This window comes from Mastacembelus armatus, chromosome 16 (genome assembly GCF_900324485.2).
Source record: "Mastacembelus armatus chromosome 16, fMasArm1.2, whole genome shotgun sequence".
NCBI lineage: Eukaryota > Metazoa > Chordata > Actinopteri > Synbranchiformes > Mastacembelidae > Mastacembelus > Mastacembelus armatus.
The window spans coordinates 18716330-18734217 of record NC_046648.1 but is presented as its reverse complement, the minus strand read 5'-3'; the positions used below and the strand labels follow the sequence as shown (position 1 = coordinate 18734217).

The 17888-nt window shown below is 38.7% G+C and overlaps 3 protein-coding genes across 6 annotated transcripts; 2 read left to right on the top strand and 1 right to left on the bottom strand.

The window, feature by feature from the left end:
- The first annotated feature begins 663 nt into the window (after window positions 1-663).
- On the top strand, window positions 664-10333 carry LOC113136647 (CTP synthase 1-like). The gene is made up of 18 exons (XM_026317621.2): window positions 664-837; window positions 1686-1866; window positions 2108-2278; window positions 2569-2669; window positions 3372-3488; window positions 3692-3775; window positions 3925-4005; window positions 5043-5194; window positions 5513-5645; window positions 5863-5951; window positions 6329-6423; window positions 7291-7353; window positions 7470-7513; window positions 7602-7698; window positions 7785-7840; window positions 8093-8189; window positions 8360-8504; window positions 9003-10333. Exons 2-18 carry the CDS (start codon window positions 1701-1703, stop codon window positions 9076-9078), a joined length of 1767 nt encoding a protein of 588 aa, XP_026173406.1. The 5' UTR covers window positions 664-837; window positions 1686-1700; the 3' UTR covers window positions 9079-10333.
- Window positions 10334-11226: 893 nt separating this feature from the next.
- On the top strand, window positions 11227-14826 carry rab42b (RAB42, member RAS oncogene family). 4 transcript variants are annotated; one of them, XM_026317628.1, is made up of 3 exons: window positions 11227-11318; window positions 11778-12000; window positions 12927-14826. In XM_026317628.1, exons 2-3 carry the CDS (start codon window positions 11783-11785, stop codon window positions 13369-13371), a joined length of 663 nt encoding a protein of 220 aa, XP_026173413.1. In that variant the 5' UTR covers window positions 11227-11318; window positions 11778-11782; the 3' UTR covers window positions 13372-14826. The 4 variants fall into 4 exon arrangements, with proteins under 4 accessions (XP_026173413.1, XP_026173410.1, XP_026173409.1 ...); XM_026317625.2 differs by having other exon boundaries at window positions 11248-11527; XM_026317624.2 differs by having other exon boundaries at window positions 11248-11581.
- taf12 (TAF12 RNA polymerase II, TATA box binding protein (TBP)-associated factor) lies at window positions 14412-17548 on the bottom strand. The gene is made up of 6 exons (XM_026317629.1): window positions 17392-17548; window positions 16743-16966; window positions 16152-16229; window positions 15729-15843; window positions 15279-15367; window positions 14412-15102 (listed from the first exon to the last, which is right to left on the bottom strand). Exons 2-6 carry the CDS (start codon window positions 16821-16823, stop codon window positions 15067-15069), a joined length of 399 nt encoding a protein of 132 aa, XP_026173414.1. The 5' UTR covers window positions 16824-16966; window positions 17392-17548; the 3' UTR covers window positions 14412-15066.
- Between the last annotated feature and the right edge of the window lie 340 nt (window positions 17549-17888).

The window sequence follows — 17888 nt, the reverse complement described above, 5'->3', positions numbered from 1 at the left end:
CTTGCAGCAAGCATTAATTGTCACGTAGCCATATTTGATGCCTCAGGGCAAAAATTCACTGTTCAAAATTTGTAAATAATCTTATTCATGTTAAAAGCTCAATTTAGCCTATATATGTGCTGAATAATGCAACGTATAACTCATATGCCATCTAGTGGTGAAAGAACAAAAGAGACTGTGGAAGATTAGAATCGTAAAATAATCTAAATATTTTGAATTTCTAAAAGAAAAAAAAAAAATAATATGTATGTGTGTATATATATATATATATATATATATGTATATTTTTGTCACTTGATAGCAAATAGTGATGAGATAATATATTTAATTATATGTCCATTAAGTCATACCTTAAATGTCAGCTTGCTTTACAAACAAGACATATTAACAGATTAACTCATTATGTTTTAATAAAACTAGTCACTTTTAATGCTTTCCATATTATTATAGAGACAAACTTGACTGACCTTGAAACACTTATTCACACCAATAAATCTGATGTCACAGCATATGAGAATTGGGGGAATTCACGCCCCGAGTTTAGGCTGTCAGGGAGACCTTCCCAGTAACCTAGGCCTGAATTCAGGCCCCTGGTTGGCGGGTTGTCGGGGAGCGGTAGACTACGTCTCGCCTAAGAGGCTTGGTTGAGGGCGCAAAATAAATCTGGAAACGCTGTAACGTAAACTGGCTGTAGAGGCCGTTTCGCCTACACGTGTTTCTGCTGCTGCAGCAACGTGGAGCTTGAGTCTGTGAACCCAGCAGAAAATCTGCAAAGTTATTGACATAAACACCACCTGTCTGCACAACTAGGACTCCAGTTTCTCTGTAGCACCCTGGGTAAGTTTGTATGGTTTTCATGACATCCGTGTAACTTAATGTGCAGAGAGTCAGGCTAGAAATGTCGGCGAGTTAGTCGACATTAGTCAGAAATGGCTGGATATAACAACTTAATTGTTGTTTGTAGCTGTGTGAGCCACGCAGGTTGTACACATTAGCCGTAACTTGGTGTAGATAAATTTTACTAAAAACACAATTCAAGCTTTATCTCCAGCTTGGAGCAGCCCAATTCTCACAGCTTTATTCAACTAACCTATAAGTTGTATTGAGCTCTTCCTTTATAGATAATTAACTCCGTTATCTCAATATCGAGATTTTTCGACTGAAAAGACCCAGAAAGTTTACAGGACTGTCTTCCGTTGCGCGCTGGTATTTCCCGCCATTCATTTTCAGAATATCGCGGCTGTCAAATTACTCTCGCATTGATTTTAAAATATAAGCATGTTTGAACAGACTCATTTGGTGGGATGCTTATGATTTGGGTTTTGGGGATTTATTCATGTAGTGTCCAGATGTGTTCTGTGTTTAATGTAAAGTCTGTGGTCCCGATGTAAACAAATCGGTAGCCCCTCCTCCAGGATACAAAACAGGAATTGAATTTGTTAGAAGCCATTAAACTGACGAGAATTTGTTTTTATCCAGTGCAAATTAGATTATGGCTTTAAATAATGGTAATATAATGGAGTGATAGACTCCATCCACATTACATGTTTACATTGCATCAGTCATAACATGTAGTTGAGCAGGTTGTGTTAGGCAAATGCCTTGGAAATGCATTTGAAGTATGTTGTTTATGTTATGCTTTCTAAATGCTTGTTTTGTGTGTGCGTGTGTGTGTGCGTGTGTAGTTTTCACATGCCAATATGAAGTACATACTGGTTACTGGTGGTGTCATATCTGGTATTGGGAAGGGAATCATTGCCAGCAGTGTTGGAACAATCCTCAAATCATGTGGACTTCACGTCACAGCAATCAAAATCGACCCTTACATTAACATTGATGCTGGGACCTTTTCACCTTATGAACATGGTGGGTAATTGAGTATACTTGGTTGTATTTTTATTATTAGCTTCTGTTGGTTTATGTGAGTGTGTGGTTGCTTTTTGAGAAGCTGTGGTGTTTGAGCATGGTGACAGCGAACTACCCCGGAGTCAAGTTGTTTTCCATACAAAATATTTGTTTATTTGTTGCGTCAGTGAGAAAAGCCCTTAATTTCTATCAGTTCAGCATCTGCTATGAATCTAGTTGATATAATTACTGTGCTATATAGGTGAAGTATTTGTACTTGATGATGGTGGAGAGGTGGATCTGGACTTGGGGAACTACGAACGTTTCCTGGACATCCGTCTTACCAAAGACAACAACCTCACCACAGGAAAGATCTACCAGTCAGTGATCAACAAGGAGAGGAAGGGAGACTACCTGGGCAAAACTGTACAAGGTTAGAGAATGTTGTATTTTGCTAATTGGTTATTATTTGCAAGGTTATTAGTGTCGTCATTCAACATTATAACATATGCTTTGTTGGCAGTCAATACACTACAGATACACTATGCTAAAACTAATGCAGTCTAATTTTGCAGTATATCATGTCATTGTGAAGGTGATAATGAAGGTGTTTTAGAATAGTGGTTCATTGTTTGGTGTTGCTGCTATTATGTCGACCCGATTTATTTGGACAGTGTCCAGTGTGCAGTTCTTAAAATGGATTTTAAAAATCTGGTTTCCCAGTGGTACCCCACATCACAGATGCAATCCAGGAGTGGGTAATGAAGCAGGCCTGTGTTTCAGTTGATGATGACGGTGTGGAGCCTCAAATTTGTGTCATAGAGGTAAGTTGTCAGCAAGCGAGTTTCATGTTATATTCATGTCATATTCATCCCCGTTCATATTCCTGTTGTTGGCTAGGTGAAGGAACGTGTTTTGTTAGTTTGTTTGTTTTTTTTTTCTTGGTGAATCGATGAGAAATCAGGTTTTTGATCAGAAATTAAACCAATCATTTTGCCTTGAGCAATAGAAAATGCCACCAACTCTTAGCAAGCATTGAGAGAAATTGCTGAACCTACATAAATGAGTGTGTCAGCGAGGCAGAAAATTATTTTGAAAAACTGAAAAATCGACAGGTTTAAAAATGGATTTGTTGAGGCGAGTCTGTGAAATGATCATCTTGTGTAAATCCAGCTCTGTTTGCAGCCATGAGAAAGAAAGCACACAGTATGTTTTTCTTATTTGAAAAACTAAAACTAATCTAAGTGGTTTAAATAAAGCGTTTGCTTGATAATATATACTGTAAAATGATTTAATCTTTAGTAAATTTGCAGCTGAAAACTGTCATATCCTCATAAAAAAATTAAATTACTACCCTGCCTGCAGCAGTTCTTTTCATGCAGCATACTAGAAAACCAGCTCAGACAGGATTATACAGCTGATGACATATCTGTACCTTTGTAGTCTCTGTCAGAGCCAACATGAACCGACCAGTTTTTTTTCATGTATGCAGCGCTGTAGTCTAAGCTGGTGTTTTGTGTCAACAGCTGGGAGGCACAGTGGGGGACATTGAGAGCATGCCCTTCATTGAGGCCTTCAGACAGTTCCAGTTCAAAGTGAAGAGGGAAAACTTCTGCAACATCCATGTCAGCTTGATCCCACAGGTATGATGCACAGGGGGTTGTGCACATTATGTATTAATCACCAAATAACAGACTGTGGTAAATGCAGGATGATTCAGTCCACAGTCTTACTCTCAAAACTTTGGTTTGAATTTTGAATTGAAGAAAGAAGTGAGTTAACAGTTACAACCACCACTCATTTACACATGTACAGTTATGGGGTTAATTTGCTTCTGTGTCCTCAGCCCAGTACTACAGGTGAGCAGAAAACAAAACCTACCCAGAACAGTGTCCGAGAGCTCAGAGGGCTGGGCTTGTCTCCTGATTTAGTGAGTCAGATTTACAATTTGTTTCTTAAATATGATATTTTCTCCATTAACAGGCCATGTCAGTTATAAATAAATCATAATTATGCCTTCGTTTAATGATGTAGATGGTTATATAAAATCTTTTTTTTTTTTTTTTTTTTCTTTGTCAGATTATGTGCCGCTGTGCAACACCCGTGGAAACAGCTGTCAAGGAGAAAATCTCCATGTTTTGTCATGTGGAACCAACACAGGTGAATTGTTGTCAGTTTCCAATAAATATCTATCTTTGTACAGCAGACTCCCAATGTTGGGTATGAACTAGTGCATTTCATGTTGTCCCCATATACATATGCTGTTGTGGTATTGTGAAACGTAGTGTATAAATGGTGTATATTTCTCGACATGAAAAGCAGGGACACTATTACTACACTATATTACTATTATAAAAAACGCTATTATCAATTAATGTTGAGCATAGTTAGATTAAATTCAGAAGCTTTTATTCTCATTTTATGATGCCACAATGAAATCAGTGGAGTGCATTTATACATTAAAAAAATAAAAAACAAGACAGTAGTTTAAAATACCTTAAAAATAAATTGCAGTCAGTATTGCACAAATATTCTTGAATAGTGCAAAGTCAGTTCAGATGTAAACATTGAAACTACCGTATGTGCTTGTTTAATGTGGCAATGGCTGTAGGATAAAAAGTGTCTGGTGCGTGTTTTAGCAGCTCAATATCGTCTGCCTGGAGGCAACAGTTCAAAGAGGTGGTGGTCTGGGTGGGATGAGTCCCTAATGATGTTCTTAGCTCTGCTGAGGAAGTGAGATGGGGGGGGGGGGGCAAAGGGCAGCCAGTAATTTTTTTTCCTGCAGACTTTGACTCTTTGCAGAGCCTTTTTATCTGCAGCAGTGCAGGCTGCATACCATGCAGTGATGCAGTAGGTGAGGACATTCTCATTAGTTGCCCAATAGATGGACATCAGCAGTTTCCTGTCCATTTCATTTTCTGATGATGTGTGAATCTATTTGGCAATGGGTGGCGAGTTGGTCGGCCTTCTGCTGGAACATAAGAGCAATGCAGCTGGATTTTTTTCATATAAAGCTCCAGCAAATTTTTTGGAAAGTTGTATCAGCAAATGTTAGTTTTATGAACTGAAGGTAATTATAATCAATAAGTCTGGGTTCTATTATAGATAGGCCATTCCAAACCACGTGAAAATGTTAACATTGTTCAGACCAACTGTCAATTAAAAACTGAAATAACATGTTTTGTAACTCTTTGCAGGTGATCTGTGTCCATGACGTCTCCTCAGTCTACAAAGTGCCCCTCCTGCTGGAACAGCAGGGCGTTGTGAGCTACTTCTGTCAGCGGCTGAACCTGCCTGTCGAGATGAAGCCCAGAAAGATGCTCACAAAGTGGAAAGAGATGGCTGACAGGTGAGGAAGCTTGTTTTAGACACTGTCAGATATTGATTTCTAGTTTTGTCTCTTGATCAAGGAAAGTAAGTATATCGACAGAAATTCTTTGCCCTCTGTTATGGTACTTCTAGTTCAATCCCCAAGGAAGTTTGTCACCTCTATGAATTTGGTACAAACCCAAGAATGTTGAACTCTGGAAAAAAAAACTGTACCTCAGTCCCTGTGGCATACTGAAAGTGAAGGCAAAATTGAACATTGAATTATTATTTGAGTAGCAGTGAAGTTATAATCAAATGATGCTCTGGGTGAGTTCTGTGAATCATCGTTCTCTTTCAGATCTGACCGTCTCTTGGAGCATGTTTCTATAGCCCTGGTGGGGAAGTACACGAAGTTGTCTGACTCCTACGCCTCAGTTATAAAGGCTTTAGAGCACTCAGCCCTCGCCATTAATCACAAACTACAGGTCAAGGTATGGACACAGTTCACGCTTTTATGTTTTGGATATTGGTTTCCAGCCTTAGCATCACTGTGCTTAGTGTTGATTGTTGTGACAGAACACAGAACTAGAATAATGTTTTCAATATGTCTGTGTACATACATTTTTTTTTTATTTTATTTTTTTTTTAGCCGATTGACCATAACATTAAGTGTCTCCCTAGTGCTGTTTTTGAATGTTTTTTCATTAGTACATAGACTCTGCAGACTTGGAGGCTACCACTCTGCAAGATGAGCCAGTGAAGTATCATGAGGCCTGGCAAAAGCTCTGCAGTTCTCAGTGAGTAATAGTAGTAGTTATAAATTTTCCAGTCTGGTCATTCACTCATGCCACATGATGGCAGCAAAGTGCTGTCATGCCCACTGGTTTATGCAGGTTCATAAATGGTTAGTGAGGACTTGAGTGCTTGTGTAGAAACTCACTGTGCATTTCTATATCTCATGTGTAATGTTTACCAATTATGTAAATAGTATGAATAAGTCATTTTTGTGAATCGGTGAGATGTTATCAACTGGTTGGTCGCATGGGGCTGTTGGTAGTCTTTCAGTCTGTAGTGTTTGTATACACAGGTTAACAGTGTTCATTGTGGGAAAAATATAACTTGGACTACATTATTAGATGAACTGAGTCTTTTCTTTCTTTGTTCCTCCCCACAGTGGTGTATTGGTACCAGGAGGTTTTGGTGTTAGAGGGACAGAAGGCAAGATGCTGGCTATTAGCTGGGCGAGGAAACAGAATAAACCATTCCTGGGTAATAAACATTCCAGACTATTTCATTTCTGCCCTTTCCTCCATTTTATCATATTGTAATGCTTTGTGCTACAGGATGAAGACTGAACATGTTCTCTTCTGTCTTGCTAGATAATTGTCTATGTTAGTAGATAAAATGAAATTTAAAGTATTTGCAATTTCTGAAACAGAATAGATCTTTTAAGGAACTGTTAAGCACAATATAATCAACTGCATATATATTCAGCAACACAACCACTACATCACTGGTGTAGTGTCATGCTTTAGGCCTGCTTCTGTGAAAAACTCTGCCAAAGATCTATTTATTGGCATAAAATGTGTTTTCTACCAAGACATCAACCCGAAATGTAAAGCCAAAGTTACACAACACCATAATCAGTTGAGAAAGTTGGACAGTACTTGAAATATTTTTGAGTGATGTTTGGCAGAAAAAATGTTTTAGGTGTATAAATTTGATACAGACTCATACACTCAAAGCTAAAATTGCTGCCACAGGTGACTGTAAAAATTATAGACCTGTAAGGCATAAGCACTTGTGCAATCAGTTACTTTGTGTTTTATATTTGTATGCAATTTAGACCAATTTGTATTGATTTGTCACTTTGACATTAAAGCCTATTTTTGCTGCTGGTCAAAAAAAACTTAATTGCCCTTAATTAGTGTAACAATTTTCAAAGTTGTGAATGAAAAATGGAAAAACTCCTAAAAGAGGTGAATACTTTTAATAGACAGAGTATAATCATAATGCAAATACTTTAGTGTTAGACATGCAAGTGATTTGCACAGCAGGGATCTTTTTTTAGTCATTCTTTGAGTCTTAACTGTAGCTGTCATTATACAAGAATCCTGCTGGTCTTGTTTTTTGCAGGGGTATGTTTGGGCATGCAGCTGGCCGTGTGTGAGTTTGCTCGCAATGTTCTTGGATGGGAAGGTGAGTAATTCCACCGTTCAGCTAGGGACACTGCTAAGAAATACTGAATTCCTGTGGTTTCTAATCTAATGATAAAAAGAACCTGAGCTTAAATCAGTTTCACTTGTCCTTTTTAGATGCCAGCTCCACAGAATTTAATCCAGAATCCAGACACCCTGTGGTAGGTCCTTTTTTTTAATCATGCTCATATCACATCATGCCAACGGTCTTCAGTAGAAGGGTTTTAACAGCCTGTTTGATCTTGACAGGTGATTGAAATGCCAGAGCACAACCCAGGGCAGATGGGTGGGACTATGAGGTTAGGGAAGAGGCGGACAATTTTTAAATCCAGCAGTAGTCTACTTAGTATGTATCCTTTTGAAACATTTTAAACAGTGGGCTTTTCAGTCTGTCCAACTATGTTTCTGATGACTGCTATTTTTTTGTTGCAGGAAAATTGTACGGAAATGTGGAATATGTTGAGGAGAGGCACAGACACAGATTTGAGGTAAACAAAAAAACCAAGTTTTCAAGCTTTTTGTCTGGGTGTACAAAACTTCAAATATATTTTATGACTGCAATCCTTATTTTGACAGGATAATCAATGCATACTCCAGAACTCATTATTCAGCTCGTACAAATTGCAGGGGCTTTAATTTTTTCTCTTCTTTGTTCCTTTGGTTCCTGATCTAGTATGTGGTTATTTTCTAGTTTTAAAAAAGAAAAAGATGGATAATCATTGGATGTCTCACATTTTTAGGTAAATCCTGAGCTGACACACCACTTTGAAAAAAAGGGTCTTCAGTTTGTTGGCCAAGATGTGGAAGGAGAGAGAATGGAGGTTATTGAATTAGATGGTGGGTGAAACGTGCATCTACACTTTGGCTAATAAATATATCATGGTGTCTCTTAATCATGCTTTGTCTCTAGGTGTCCTTTTTTACTTACATGCTTACTGTGGTATATAAATCTTGATGTAGTGAAGGTCAGAATGTCTGTTCTAAACTATATGTCTTTTTTGTTTCAGACCACTGTTACTTTGTTGGTGTGCAGTACCATCCAGAGTTCACTTCCAGGCCCATCAAGCCTTCTCCTCCATACTTTGGTCTCCTGCTGGCTGCTGCAGGAAAACTCCAGAGTTACTTGGCCAAGGGCTGTCGCCTTTCTCCACGGTATGCCCTAAAAGTGTTATCATTCATACATTATTTGGTGGAAGTTCAACTGAAACTTCTGAATTGTGATACTCTGGATGTTCATAGGTTTAGCTCTATCTATTAAGTTCTCAGACTTTAACTTGCTCCTCTTTGGATTTCCACAATTCTGCAAACAGCTGAGTGTTGAAGTTTAGTATTTTGCTCTGTGCAATGTGGTATTTTTTTGTCCTCTTTTGTTTCTTTTGTGTTTAACATTTTTTTTATACTATCATTTAATGAATTTACTTAAATTTGCTTTGTGAATCTGAATTGCAATCTACATAAGTATTTTTTTTTTAGTATTTATTCTGTATTATTATGTAGTGTAATTATATCAGAGGAGCCATGGCAATTACAGTTAACCCGGCCATTTTAATGTCACCAATGCACCTGCAAGTACATTAAAGCAATACTTGTCAGGTTCTCTTCCCTTCCTGATACTTACTAATTATTGATACTGTTTGTTTTACATCGCAGGGACACTTACAGCGACCGCAGCAACAACAGCTCTCCTGACATGGAAATGTCGGAACTGAAGTTCCCTTCTTTGTAGGTTTAGCTGCTCTGTTTTTGTCACAAATGCAAGGGGCAAAAAAATCTGGTCTGTGTAACCAAAATGCATGATCACTGTTTTTTTACACTCTGCTTAGTACAATAAGTTGTTCATTTTTACTTTAATTATTTTATACTTTCATTGACATTAAGCCGCTAACTGGCTGTTTAGGCTTGCTGTGATAAGTAAGTACCAGAATAAATTATTTATAGGGAAAAGATGTGGACATTATGGAAATGGGGACAAGGTGGTGAGGGATCTATGGGAAGACGTCACTTTACCAGTATGCTTGAGCAAAAATATTAGGAGATGGACTTGTTTTTTTAGGTATTGGTTTGATACAGCTTTGACTAGCTATAAATTAACCGATTTGTTTAAAAACTAACAGAAACAGTTACAAAGTGTTAGGGTGGGAATCAGGGTCAGGTGTGCTGTTCGGTGAACCTTCCTGCAAACAGTTTCAGTTCAACTAGTAAACATTATGACTTAGTACAGTGTGTGAATTTTACTGTAATGTTTTATCGTCTATACATTTACCTCTTCTAATTGATTGTTGTAATTTGTCTTACAACTTTATTGTATGTATTTCTGTAGGATACACTCATTCAGGGTTTCTACACTATATTGTGTGAAGTACATGTATTCAAATGGTTTTAAATAATCTTGCACTGTGTTAGATGGTGCACATTGATGAGATTAAATTGAGCCACAGATTTGTGCTTATCTATGAGGTACATATTTTTAATTTTCTGACATAATAATTTGAATTATTTAGGCATTACTCAATACCACAAGGACATTGCATTTAATCCCATTTGCCCCATAAACACAGTAGGCACCATTTTTATTCCTTAGTCAACTTCGCCAGTTCTGGTTGCATGACTTTAATGTTTTAGACATCAGCAAACAATGTTTTGAACTCCATTGCCTTTTACTACGATGTCTGAACCAGAACTTCCTAAAGTTAAATATACTGATTTATAGTCATCTGACATCGCAGCTTGCTCAAAGTGTACCTTAGACAAAAGTGCGAACTTGAAAAGAAAGCTTGGCATATGAAAACCAATGTCTTGAAACAGAAGCAGCCAACTGTAGAGACGCTTCAAGTTAGATTTTCACTGGATGTCTTTTCAACGTCTGACATGAAATCTTCACACGGACAGTTAACTTATTTCTGCCAATGATTGGCTGGTGACCCAAATGTATAAAAAGCAGACCTTATTTTTATATTGATTAAAAAGTTTGTATAAAGCAGTATGTGCTATTGTATTTGTCATTACAATCTGATGTTTATTTCTGTTGAGCTGTGATTCATAATAGTAAGTAGTAAAATAAGTTCTGCCTCTTATGGGTGAACAGTAAAGCTGAAGTCATTCACAGAAACACCCACATTCTTCATATACACTAACAACCTTTGTGTTTGTTGATGACATTGTATTCGGTATGTCTTCTCTCTGGCATAAGGAGCACCTTAGACCACAGCTGCCTGGTTTGTTTATGGTTTATACAATGCTTATGGTCTAAGGCCCCTCAAGCAGCCCCTAGAGACTATTACATCCTACAATATCTAATATACCACTGTAATCAGTAAGCATATTCACCAGGCTGGAGATTCTGTGGTAAGTATACTTTGTGTGATTAAACGGTCAACAGTACCGGAAAACATTTACTGCAAGTCTCTGATTGGTCACATTTGAACTACAAATTGTGCTGCTAATAACTGGCATCTATGTTTGTAATCTAAATGTAGTTGACATGTACTCAACACTGACATATTTAATGTAACATTAAACCTTCAAACCTGTAAAACTCCCATTAGAATTAATGACAAATCCTCACCCTTTTCTACTGTGTCCTAGTGGATGTAATGTTGTATTATCAAATGCCCTTTTTAGGTACCATCCAAGTGATGAAGTGATAACACCGCTGCTATAGGTAATCTTGACAACACTCATCCTCCTTTTCTGTGATTGTGATTAATGACCACATGTAATTCTTAGTTAGTGGGAGCAGGAAACAGAAAGCTTTCCCTTGGTATACTATGAAATATAACCACTACTTCCTTATAGTATTACCCCCTTTCTGTCCCACATCTAGCCCTCCTGTTCCACAATGGCTATCCCCGTGTACTCTTGCCCCTCCCTTTGTCAAGTATGAACAGGAAAACTTTAGAAGTCCACACCCCTGCAGGTCATACTCATCCACATGCTTAACTGCAGCGATACTGCTTGTGATCTACTGTAAGGGACGGATTTTTCTACATACCTGCTTCTGTAGAGAATATGAGGAGCCCTTATGGGAATGAGGCCGCAGCTATCAAATGAAATAGGAGTGTGAGATGACCATGGAAACGGCTTGCTCTGCTGATTGCGAAATTATTAAGGAGTGGCTGCTGTGTTTGTTTCTCAACATTTGAAGTGTGAAAGATATGGAGCCAGCTAGTGGGAAGGTGGTGTTGGATTGCTAATCTTTTGCATGTTTCATCCTCATCCAGCCTCCCATGGTATCATTTAGACTTTTCACTATATAATAACAATAATGTTCATCTTTAACCTTTCGTAACCTTACTTACGACCTAATTTTAAAAATTCTTACGCACTGTGCATCTTAATTTTTTGTGTCTTTCCCAAAACGTCTTTACAACTGTCTATCCCTAGAAATTGTCTAATCTGTCCTCATCCCTCCATTTGCACCACCAGGAACAATGGACCTGACTTTGTGGCAGTATCAGTTCAGATTCATCATGCTGGGGGACTCAACAGTGGGCAAGTCCTCCCTGCTGAAGCGCTATACTGAGGACCTGTTCCTGGAGTCCATCAACCAGACTGTGGGTGTAGATTTCTATGTTCACTTCCTGGAGGTGGAGCCGGGGGTCCGCATCAAGCTCCAGTTCTGGGACACAGCTGGACAGGAAAGGTTCAGGTGAGGGCGAACTTATCTGCCGTCAGGCTTGTAACTCTTAAAATATAGAACGTGTGCAAGACCTTTTTATGTACCAGGGCCAGCAATTCTGCGCCTCTATGAATAAGACAGTAAAGTCAATCATAAAAACAAAATATGCCATTCTTAACGAATATTACAGTGTCTGGAGTACATGCAAATATGGAATACTGAGCAAATAAACAACCACTGCTGATTCCATTCACATGAGCAGTTTTAGTGTTTGCTTTTAGCAATGACTGTGTATCCACCCTGTCTTCCTGATAGGATCAGTATGCAGGTTGATAGAAATGCAGTATGTGCAATCCTTAAAATGGAAAAAGGCAGATCATTGAAAAAACATTCTCAATGCTCAGCATATTTTAAAAGAACTTGGACTAACATGTTTCATTTTGTCTCTAAATTCATTATCTCAGTTCTCCAGTTGAATGAACTGTAGCAAATTGCAAACTGTGCCTGTTTGTGTTTGCCTTCTCTCTGCATGGTATCTATAGCCTGTTAATCCCACGAGTCAGCTAGAAGCTCAGGCAAATCAGGTTTGTTTCCACAAATAAGTATTATAATGAAGAAGGAAGTTTTTACCAACTGGCAGCTGGTACAATCCTTTGCACTGAGACATTCCTTTATGCGTTTTGAAAGGTTCTTGACTAGGGTGGTTATCACACAGTGGTTATCAAGAAACAGACTCTATCAATCTGCTTATCGAAAGAAGCTCAGCTCAAACAGTGGCAAGAATCAGCTGATTATTTGTTCAATTGAACAGGAAATAAGTTTGTAGCAAAGTCTGAACCCTGCACTGCCCAGTGACGGGTTTTTTTTTTGTTGTTTTTTTTTCTTCATGTGTGAAAATTCAAGTGTTGTCCCTTTTTCTTGCCTTCCCTTCTTATTTGACTCTCTCTCTCCCTCAGGTCGGTGACCCGTTCTTATTACCGGAACTCGGTTGGAGGCCTGCTGGTGTTTGACATGACCAACCGAGCCTCCTTTGACCGTATTAAGGAGTGGCATGCCGAAGTGTGTGAGCGAGTGCAGCCACATAAGGTTCTGTTCGTCCTGGTGGGCCAAAAGAGTGACCGAGATACTCACGGGGAGAGGATGGTGAGTCGAGAAGAGGTTGAGAAATTGGCGGGACAGCTAGGGGTGCCGTATGTGGAGGCCTCTGCCAAGACAGGCCAAAATGTGAGGGAGTCTTTTGAGCTCCTCGCTCGACGGGTCTACCAGGGTCTTTTGAGTGGAGAGGTAGAGCTGCAAGAGGGTTGGGATGGAGTCAAGTGTTCTTCTCCACAGGCACTGCAGTTACAGAGAGCCAATCTGGCACAGTCCAGCACAGCCCCCAAGAACAAGTGCTGTGGTTAAACTGTGGATTGGATATAGGAAAGCCAGAACTGCCCTGCTGGGAGTTGAATTTGTTTTGATATTTTTTACTGCAATCTGTGACCTTCATGAAATCTGAAGCTGATTTGAAAGGCAGTTTTTGCACCTTTATTATGAAGACTAGCAGCAAATGTGAGATGCAATGATGACATCTAGAAGCTGGAGAAATTTAACATCAACAAATTCTGTTTACATTTGAATCAAATATTTGATCAAATTGCTGCTCACAGTTCATGTCCACGCTAAGGTCATGATTTGTAACTAGGGGTTGCAAGTGGGCACTGACTTATGTTGAACAGGAAATAAGTTCAAAGAGGTTGCACACCACTGCACTAAAAAGATATTGTTTTTCCTTACAACCCATTTTTGGATGTACTTGTGATTCTGTCTGAGACATTACCATAGGCCATCAATGAATTAATTAGTTGGGCCTGAGCAGTTGTCTGGGAACTGCTTTGTTGTGTCACAATTAACTCCACAGCATTCTGCCAGTGACTGATTGTTTTCAGGTGTTGTTAAAATTAATTAAATGAAAACTCTAGAGTACCTTTGGATATTGTTCTTTTGAAATGTTGAGAGGTTTCCTAGCAATTAAGGTTCATCTGGCTGATTAACAGTCTCGTGTGATTATGAAACCAGACTATAGACCATTTATTCTGTGAAAAGGTACCAAGATTAAAGACTTAGTGATGTTACCTGTTTTGTCTATATATTAGTTTGTGTCCTCGGTTCACCACAGCGATATAGAAAGCTAAATGACTATTTCATGACTGTAATGTTTTGCTCATTGTAACCTTCAGTCCTGTACTGTGCATTAGTGAAGTGGGCTTCAAAATTATGGGGCATTTTAGTCATAAATATGGTTTAACCACTTGCCAGTACAAGAAGTTGAACACTTATAAATGAACAGCAATATGTGAATTTAAATATAGCTCTTTCCTGTGTATTGAAAACCCTTGGCTAACACTGTTTTGGCAAAACATTTTATTTTCTTGGCAAAAATTCAATAGGTGGGGACAGTGTCTTCTATCATCATTTTAATTCAAGGAATAAAATTTACAACAAAGACTGAAATAAAAGCATTAATGTAATAAAAGCCACTCCTTTCAGTAACCAGACAACAGCACATACAATAAATGCAAAGAGTTTACTGTATTTCTGGCCATTATTTGTTATACTTTGTTAGAAAGAAAAACAGCACTGAATGAATACAGTGTGAAAACATGGGCGCTATAATCCACTTACATATTCAAGAGTTCTGATTTATTAAGGTAACACTAAAGATAATTTTTAAGGAGGCAGATGAAGTGGTAACATTCACATCCAAATGTTCATGAGTATCAAAAGGCAGACTGAGTACAGCAGTGGTCACAATCCAAAATAACTAATGTGGTAAACGTTTGATAAAAATCCTATCAATAGTTTTGCCAGTCTTAGCTTAATGGCAACAAAACAGAACTAGAAACAAGATTTACACTATTATGACGGTGCTGGCAAAACACTCCAAAGTTAGGGAGACACGACAATGAAACACTGTCTTATAACAAAGGGGGAAAAAAAAAAAACAAAACCTCAACCAAGCCTTATGTTATACTTCATTTGTCCAAAAAATTCCAATTGAAAAGGAAAAAAAAGTGAGCATGCAGAAAGGGTACAACATGTTAATATACAATCTTGCTACTTTTTGGTTGTCTTGCGGATCAGTGCCATTCTCTGAAATTGAGAAAAAGAAAAACAATGTTGTTAGGCCTTTCACATTGTATGTTCATTACAGTACCAAATCATACAAATAATATTCATGAATGCAACAGCTGTCATGTTTCACTAGTTTAGAACATTAACAGGAGTGTTGTAACATGTCCAACAGAAACAAAGTGCTTATAGCTCACCTGTTTGTGAGCCTCTGTGGTGCAAGCTTTCTTGAACGGCCGGATCTCGTCTGAACCATAACCAGGAATCCACATGTTCCACTGGCGCTCTGAGAAAAGCAGTGCACAATGACAGCAGGGAATATGCTATATGAGTTCAGGCCTTCCAACACATAGAGATATATCCAGCACTTTTTATAAGAAAAGGCTGTCATTACATCATGAGTAACTCAGTTAATCAGCAAAGTGTCACACCCCTACAATTTCATTTCCATCTCATTTCCGCAAATGATACCATAGACTCTTAGGGTTATAATGTAAATAACTCACATCACTGCCTTGATTATCAATATATTGTGACAATTGTCACCTGGTAATTACAGTCTGAACATCATATTATAACTTGCAAACTTTTTTGTGTGACATAAAGAGACACCCTAAATCCACCCTTATCCTTTATCAGCAACTTACCAAGATGTAATTGAACATCCTTCACCTCCAAGGTGTTGGACTTGCGATGGCGTGCCAGTTGACAGGCTGCGGTCACTACACTCTCTATAAAGTCATCTGCAATTTGTAGCAGCATCTGAGAGGACACAGGCATTAAGAAAATATGAATTATGTTGTGTAAAGGAAAGCAACACGTTTACCCAACTTTACAACAGCTGTAAAGCCCCTTTTCAGCTGCTCACACCATTCATCATGCAGCCTAGCTTTCAATAGAATAAAGTTTCCAAATGATCGATGTGGCAGAAAGTTAAGGAAGATTTAGAGTAAGAAGAGCATGCAAAATGAAAGCATTATTAATTTACTGAAGGAAAAAAAATCCCACTGCTGCTTATGTTTATAAAGGACAGTGTTTATTAGAAACTGCAATTGCAACCACAGACGAACCTCCTCAACATCCTCATCCAGCTGCTCATTTGGGTCAATCTCTCTCACCAGGTCCTGCAGCTTCTTCTTACTGAGCACCTGGAAAGAAAGCAAATACGTCCATTTACTCAGTTAGAAAGTCTCTCAGGTGCACAGATACTGTGTGCTCTCTGTACTAGTCTAAAGATGGCCAGGACTGCCTGAATTGCAAAAATTACTACAGAAAAGATTTTGGTTTTCATATTTAGTGTAGGGCCCAGGAATGAAGTCAAAACATTATTACACTATTTAAACAGGTTGCCAAGACCAACCACAACATCTGTCACTTTCATCACAAAACATGGTTTGCACAAATTTCCCCATGTCACAACCCCACACTTGAGGTTTAGCTGATGTTAAAAGAAAAACAATTCTACTTACAAATTATTCAATCATGAGTGCCAAAGAATGTGGGATTGTGACAGGTAGAAAACGGTGTGATCAAAATGCTCACTAACATGAACATTATAAAGCAGTAGTTATCTTTTTCCTTGTCTGCAATTTGTTAGACACTGGTGCAACAGCTGAGCCCTGCAGCAGCGTCTTTGGGTTCAGTGAATAAAGAGGACTGACCTGAGATCCTTCTGGACTACTTCTACCAGCAGGGCCAGGAGCCCCCAGATTCTTAACAACTGTTGTGGTGCTGTTAGCCATGATGGTGCAGGGACTGTGGGGTTTCACAGAAGGCTAAAGTCTGGTGTCTCCTCTGTGCCTTTATGAGTCTCTAGTCCCGACTGAGGCCCGAGATGGACACAGATGTGATAACTTGTCTTTTTACAGCTGCCACATCCGTAAACCTGAAACGATACAGAACAATGAATATAGTATAGTGACACAAACAAGTGCCTTACTGAGAATAATCAACTAATAATCACTGCAGTGATCATGTTTTAATCTTCCCCATAGTTGTGTTTAACCACTTTTACTAAGGCTGCATGGTAACGATTAGCTAAAGGACAGCACATATAGTTACAGAAACGCTATTGCATCTTCTGAAAATAATAACCGCGTTAACACAATACCACGACACTCGTCAACAAAAACGCCACATTCGTAACTTCAACAAATAAAGCAAACAAGTAAAATAACGATGTTTACATTAGGTTATGTGCTAAAAAACAATAACAGCTATCGAGCTGTGACGTTAGCCGGACATGCTCAGATTAGCCGCTAATCTAACGGTTGGACTGAATTCACGCGTTAAATCGCGTTAAAAACTTACCCAATTAAACAAAGACTATCTATCCATGTTTTAACCCCGTTACGACGACAGTGTGTGAGCTCGATACAGAGATATCGCTTCAGACTAACCCTACACAGTTAGAAAAAAAACCGAAAGACAATTTTTCTGCACTTCCGCTTTGCTTATATCCATTTCCTGTCGGTGATGTATTAGGAACACGCCGCCTATGCTCTGCCACCTGCTGGCTACTGTGCGGAACTACAGCGAGATTCACCTCATTGAGCTTTAGTTGACCTCGGCGTTAAATCAGACGCGCAGCGACTGTAATCACAATTCTGGTCCCACTGCGCATATCAGGGACACAAGGTCTGTTCATTTCTCAAACCTGTAGTCTACACCCAGTAACTGGAAATCTCATCTCATCTCTTCATTTCCTGTTAATCGACTAATGAACTGTTTAATTGTACACAACTACACCAGAGGACTGTGCTACAATAAAACAAACAAACATGCAAAAATAGTACTTAAAGGAGGGA

Bases quoted from the DNA above. Each gene is read 5' to 3' on its own strand.
- LOC113136647 (XM_026317621.2), top strand. From the start codon at position 1,701: ATGAAGTACATACTGGTTACTGGTGGTGTCATATCTGGTATTGGGAAG. The intron at 2,279-2,568 runs GTTAGAGAATGT...CTGGTTTCCCAG, and splicing joins CCTGGGCAAAACTGTACAAG to TGGTACCCCACATCACAGAT. The intron at 7,699-7,784 runs GTATGTATCCTT...TTTTTGTTGCAG, and splicing joins ATCCAGCAGTAGTCTACTTA to GAAAATTGTACGGAAATGTG.
- rab42b (XM_026317624.2), top strand. From the start codon at position 11,554: ATGTTTCATCCTCATCCAGCCTCCCATG. The intron at 11,582-11,777 runs GTATCATTTAGA...TTGCACCACCAG, and splicing joins TCCTCATCCAGCCTCCCATG to GAACAATGGACCTGACTTTG. The intron at 12,001-12,926 runs GTGAGGGCGAAC...TCTCTCCCTCAG, and splicing joins GCTGGACAGGAAAGGTTCAG to GTCGGTGACCCGTTCTTATT.
- taf12 (XM_026317629.1), bottom strand. From the start codon at position 16,823: ATGGCTAACAGCACCACAACAGTTGTTAAGAATCTGGGGGCTCCTGGC. The intron at 15,844-16,151 runs GTTCGTCTGTGG...GTGTCCTCTCAG, and splicing joins TGGATGAGGATGTTGAGGAG to ATGCTGCTACAAATTGCAGA. The intron at 15,103-15,278 runs GTGAGCTATAAG...TCTCAATTTCAG, and splicing joins CCACAGAGGCTCACAAACAG to AGAATGGCACTGATCCGCAA.